Below are 4,863 nucleotides of genomic sequence, written 5' to 3' on the forward strand. Positions count from 1 at the left end.
AAGAAGTACTTTTCTCCCTTTCTCACAATATGAGAACTCCCGGGCACTCAATGAAATTGCTGAGCAGTCGGGTTAGAATGGATAAAAGGAAGACCTTCTTCACCCAAAGAGTGATTAACACATGGAATTCACTGCCACAGGAGGTGCCGGCGGCTACAAGCATGGACAGCTTCAAGAGGGAATTGGATAAACATATGGAGCAGAGGGTCCATCAGTGGCTATTAGCCACAAGGTATAGATAGGAACTCTCAGGCTGGGGCAAGTGAGGCTCTGTATTCTTGGTGCTTGGGGGGGGGGAACAGTGGGAGGGCTTCTAGTGTCCTAGCCCTACTGGTGGACCTCCTGATGGCACTGGTATTTCTGGCCACTGTGTGACAGAGTGTTGTACTGGATGGGCCATTGGCCTGATCCAGCATTGGCTTCTCTTATGTTCTTGAAAAGTGCGCAAACGGACGCGTGATTTCAGCAAAGCGTACTTTATTCTATCCGGAACAAGACGACTTTGGCCGGCTCGCAGGCCGGCTTATATCCCCCGAGAAACCGCCACCCAAAACACACCCCTACTTCCCTATAGGTTATTTACAGTGGCCGAGAGTCCCATAGGCTGTTGGAGAGGGCTAGGATCCGCATAGTCCATTGTCTCTTGGAGCGAAGCTCGACGTTTGTCTCTGGACTTGTCTGGACTTGTCTGGACTGGATACATTACAGTTCTTATGACGTTCAGAGGTGGTTTGCCACCAGCTGCCCCAGCTTAGTAAGCCTGGACTTCCCTGGTGGGATCCCATCCAAGTACTAATCAGGGCTGACCCCACTTAGTTTCTGAGATCTGATGAGAATTAGTTATCCTGGGCTAAAAGAGTCTTAATGTACGGAAAGGGGCAGCTGTAGCTTTTTGTGGCATTCCCGTAAGCCTCTGTTAAAGGGATGTGGCATTTTCCCCTCCAGGCAGCTGGTAACTCTAGAGTTTAGGTCAGGTGTTAAGATGCTCCTTGGAAATAACACAGTTCTGTTTCCCCCCCCCCAAATTATAATGTAGCAACGGGGCCAGTTTCAGAAAGGCTGGCTTAAAACCCTGAATGAGTCAAGCCAGCTCCTACTACTGGTTCCAGCTGTTGCTTAGTTTGCCCGGGCACATTTGGTTGGATCCAGGGTTCTGCCTTGTCCCTTAACCGAGACAAATGGAACTATCTGGGGCACTGGGGAGAAGGGCTACAAGGATGAACCGTGTGCGCTGTTTCTTCTGACTCTCTCTTGCTCTTTGTCCTCCAGCGCGAGTGCATCTCTGTTCACGTTGGCCAGGCTGGAGTTCAGATTGGCAATGCGTGCTGGGAACTCTTCTGTCTGGAGCATGGGATCCAGCCAGATGGCACCTTCGGCAAAACCCACAAGGTCAACAATGACGACTCTTTCGCAACATTCTTCAGAGAGACAGGCACCGGGAAGCACGTGCCACGGGCCATCATGGTGGATTTGGAGCAAACGGTTGTTGGTGAGTCGAGGAGAAGGTTCCCAAACCTGGCTGAGAGCAGGTAGTGGGCGCCACCACAAAATGGCTGCCAAGGGAGCTGGGCCCAGTCACAAAGGCTGAAAAGTTCGGCTAGGGCTTCCAGCTTACTAAGGCAGGCAATTCCCTACTGCCACCACTTGGCTCCTACTGCTGCTTGAATTAGCACTGGGGGGGAACAGGGGTGAAGCAGGCCCATAGCTACAGCGGGGCCTCATGGGGCCAGCCCCCCCAACTTACCGCCAAGGCCCCACAACGTCCCACCCAGGCCCCTTGACTTCCAGTCTTTCATTTTATTTATGGCTCTTGTCGCTGGCCATGGCGGCTCCCTCTTGCTGGCCCCGACCACTCTCACTTATCAACTGTGCTTGCCTCCCCCCTGTGCCTGGCGTCCAGGCTTGCTGTGCCACTGGGAAGATGGCAACAGATGGAGTGAGTGGGGAGCCTGTCTCCAGTGGCTGGGGAGATCCGACGGCAGCAGTAGGCGAAGGACGCGGGGCTGGGGCGTGGGCAGGCACTGCCCGTAGGCTGATGCGCTGGCTGTGTTGGCACAAAGAGGGAGGAGGCAGCAGTGGCTCCTGCTGTGGGGGCTGGAGAGGCCCTGGCGGTGTGTGTGAGTGTGTGAGGAGCAGACTGCTGGCTTTCCACACACACCCCAGGAGGCAGGTCGCTGGGGGGAGGGTGCACCGGGGTGCCCCCTGAGTTATTTAAAAGCCCCCTGAATTAAAAAAAAAACATCCGGGTGAAAAGACACTCAAGGATTTTGCCGATTTCTGGCGCGATCCTAGAGTGTCAGTGAAGTCAGTTCTTGTAGGGATGCCAGCCTCCAGGGGGGACGGGGGACCTGGGGATCCCCTGGAATTACCGTTCTTCTCCAGACTACAGAGAACAGTTCCCCCGGAGAGAATGGATGCTCTGGAGGGCAGACTCTATGGCCTTGTCCCCCACTGAGGTCCCTGTCCTCCCCAGGCTCCACCCCCAAATCTCTAAAAGTTTCCCAGCCTAGATCTGGTAACCCAAACCCCTCACCCCCCCGCCAGCGGCTAGAGGGACCTGACAACTCTACTTCTTGATTTTACCTGGAAGTGATGTCGACAATGTCTTTCCCCTCACCATGCTACCACTTGACTTCTGTGACTCGCCCAGGCCTGGCTGCTCAATATTCAACAGCAGGCACCCCAGGAAAGCCAGTGTGGGGGAGTGGTTACAGTTTCAGATTAAGATCTGGAGACCCAGGTTCAGATCCCCCAGTCTGTAGAGCCCAGATCCACAGTGGGGAGTTCCATAGGAAAGTTTCTTGACACAGAGTTAGAAGGGATCCTAGAGGTCACCTGCTCCGACCCCCTTGCTCAGTGCGGGTATTAGTCAACTACAGTACCCCACTCTGCTTAAAGGAGCATACACCTTTAAATTTTTTTTAAATGATTGGAAAAAGCATTTACAGGAGAAAATCTTGTGGGGCTGTGCCTTTGAGTAAGGGGGCAGAGCCCCCCATAGCCCCACCATAGCTACGGGCCTGGAGACCACCAAAACAGCAAGACAGGGTTGTTATGTGGAGGAAGCCAAGGCAAACCATCTCTTAGGATGGGGTCTCCATCAATGCTCCCTCTAAGCTGTGGAGTCTTGTGAGCAAAAATTCTGCTTCGTGAGCTACTGGCATTAAAGTTGTGAGCGAGCGGTTTGGCTACTGCATACGACAGTTTGCTCTGGAGCCAATCCTTCCTGAGCGAAGACAAAAACGTGTGAGCTGGAGGCTGAAAAACTGTGAGCTAGGTGACACTAACTCAGCTTAGAAGGAACACTGGTCTCCATAAGTTGGTTGTGACTCAGAGATATGTCCTTCTTTTTCTTGCTGATGTCTCAGAGTTTACCTTTTGTTTCCTGTTATAGATGAAGTGCGGGCTGGGACTTACCGGCAGCTTTTCCATCCAGAACAGTTGATCACTGGCAAAGAAGACGCCGCTAACAATTATGCCCGTGGCCACTACACAATCGGCAAAGACAGGATCGATTTGGCCTTAGATCGCATTAGAAAACTGGTAAGAGCCCAGTTCCATCACTATATAACGTCATGTGGGAGCACATTTTAGGATGAACACACGAGGCTGTCTTGTACTGAATCAGACCACAGTACCGTCTACTCAGACTGACAGTGGCTCTCCAGGGTCTCCGGTCGACAGACGTCTTTCACATTCCCTCTCACCAGATCGTTTTAACCGGAGAGGCCAGGGATTGAACCTGAGACCTCCTGCGTGCCAAGCCGATACTCTACGACTAAGCCACAGCCCGATCACATTTGAGCTGAGTTCATACAAGTATTTCCAGATCAGCGCACCACATTGTGCCAGTCCTGTGAACCTGCTTGCACCCTCCCCCTTTCACATCATCTGTGAAATGGGAATATTCGTTATCTGCCTCACAGACCTAGCGTTGGTATAGTGGTTAGTGTCGGATTAGGGTCTAGATCAAGATGGGTAGCCAATGTTAGTCTATCCGTAGCAGTAGAAAAGAGCAAGAGACCAGAAGCATCTTAAAGACTAACAAAATATGGGGCAGGGGATGAGCTTTCATGAATCACTGCTCACTTCTTAAGAACATAAGAGAAGCCAATGTTGGATCAGGCCAATGGCCCATCCAGTCCAACACTCTGTGTCACACAGTGGCCAGAAATACCAGGTGCCATCAGGAGGTCCAGCAGTGGGGCCAGGACACTAGAAGCCCTCCCACTGTTGCACCCCCCCCCCAAACACCAAGAATACAGAGCATCCCTTGCCCCAGACCAAGAGTTCCTACCTATACCTTGTGGCTAATAGCCACTGATGGACTTCTGCTCCTAAGAACATAAGAGAAGCCAATGCTGGATCAGGGCAATGGCCCATCCACTACAATACTCTGTGTCACACAGTGGCCAAAAATACCAGGTGCCATCAGGAGGTCCAGCAGTGGGGCCAGGACACTAGAAGCCCTCCCACTGTTGCTCCCCCCCAAAGGACCAAGAATACAGAGCATCACTTGCCACAGACTGAGAGTTCCTATCTATACCTTGTGGCTAATAGCCACTGATGGGCTTCTGCTCCATATCTATCTATCTAATTCCCAACTTGCCCCCGGAGTGCGGATCGCTAAATTAGCGCTCCGGGGGCAGCTGGGGGGGCGGGGGAGGTTTGTGCACACGTGGGCCAGTCCCCACATGGGCACAAAAATAAAAAAAAGTTGAAAAAATTTTCGGGGGGATGTTTAAATCCCCCCCAAAGTGCAAGAGCGTCTCCTGCGCGTGCGCAGGAGACGCTCTGCGACCTACCGGGCTTGCGTGCGGGGGAAGGGAGACAGGCAGGCAGGCAGTCCGGGCAGGCAGGCAG

The 4,863-nt window shown here is 52.8% G+C and overlaps 1 protein-coding gene across 1 annotated transcript in view; it reads left to right on the forward strand.

The window, feature by feature from the left end:
• The first annotated feature begins 1,446 nt into the window (after positions 1-1,446).
• Positions 1,447-4,863, forward strand: part of LOC107108031 (tubulin alpha-8 chain-like) — a 9,738-nt gene continuing 6,321 nt past the window's right edge. The window contains exons 1-2 of the mRNA XM_015408414.1: positions 1,447-1,489; positions 3,395-3,543. Coding sequence (XP_015263900.1) covers positions 1,462-1,489; positions 3,395-3,543 — 177 coding nt within the window. The 5' untranslated portion in view covers positions 1,447-1,461. The remainder of the gene's footprint in view (positions 1,490-3,394; positions 3,544-4,863) is intronic.

Source organism: Gekko japonicus, unplaced genomic scaffold (assembly GCF_001447785.1).
Source record: "Gekko japonicus isolate JY-2015 unplaced genomic scaffold, Gekko_japonicus_V1.1 scaffold748, whole genome shotgun sequence".
NCBI classification, from domain to species: domain Eukaryota; kingdom Metazoa; phylum Chordata; class Lepidosauria; order Squamata; family Gekkonidae; genus Gekko; species Gekko japonicus.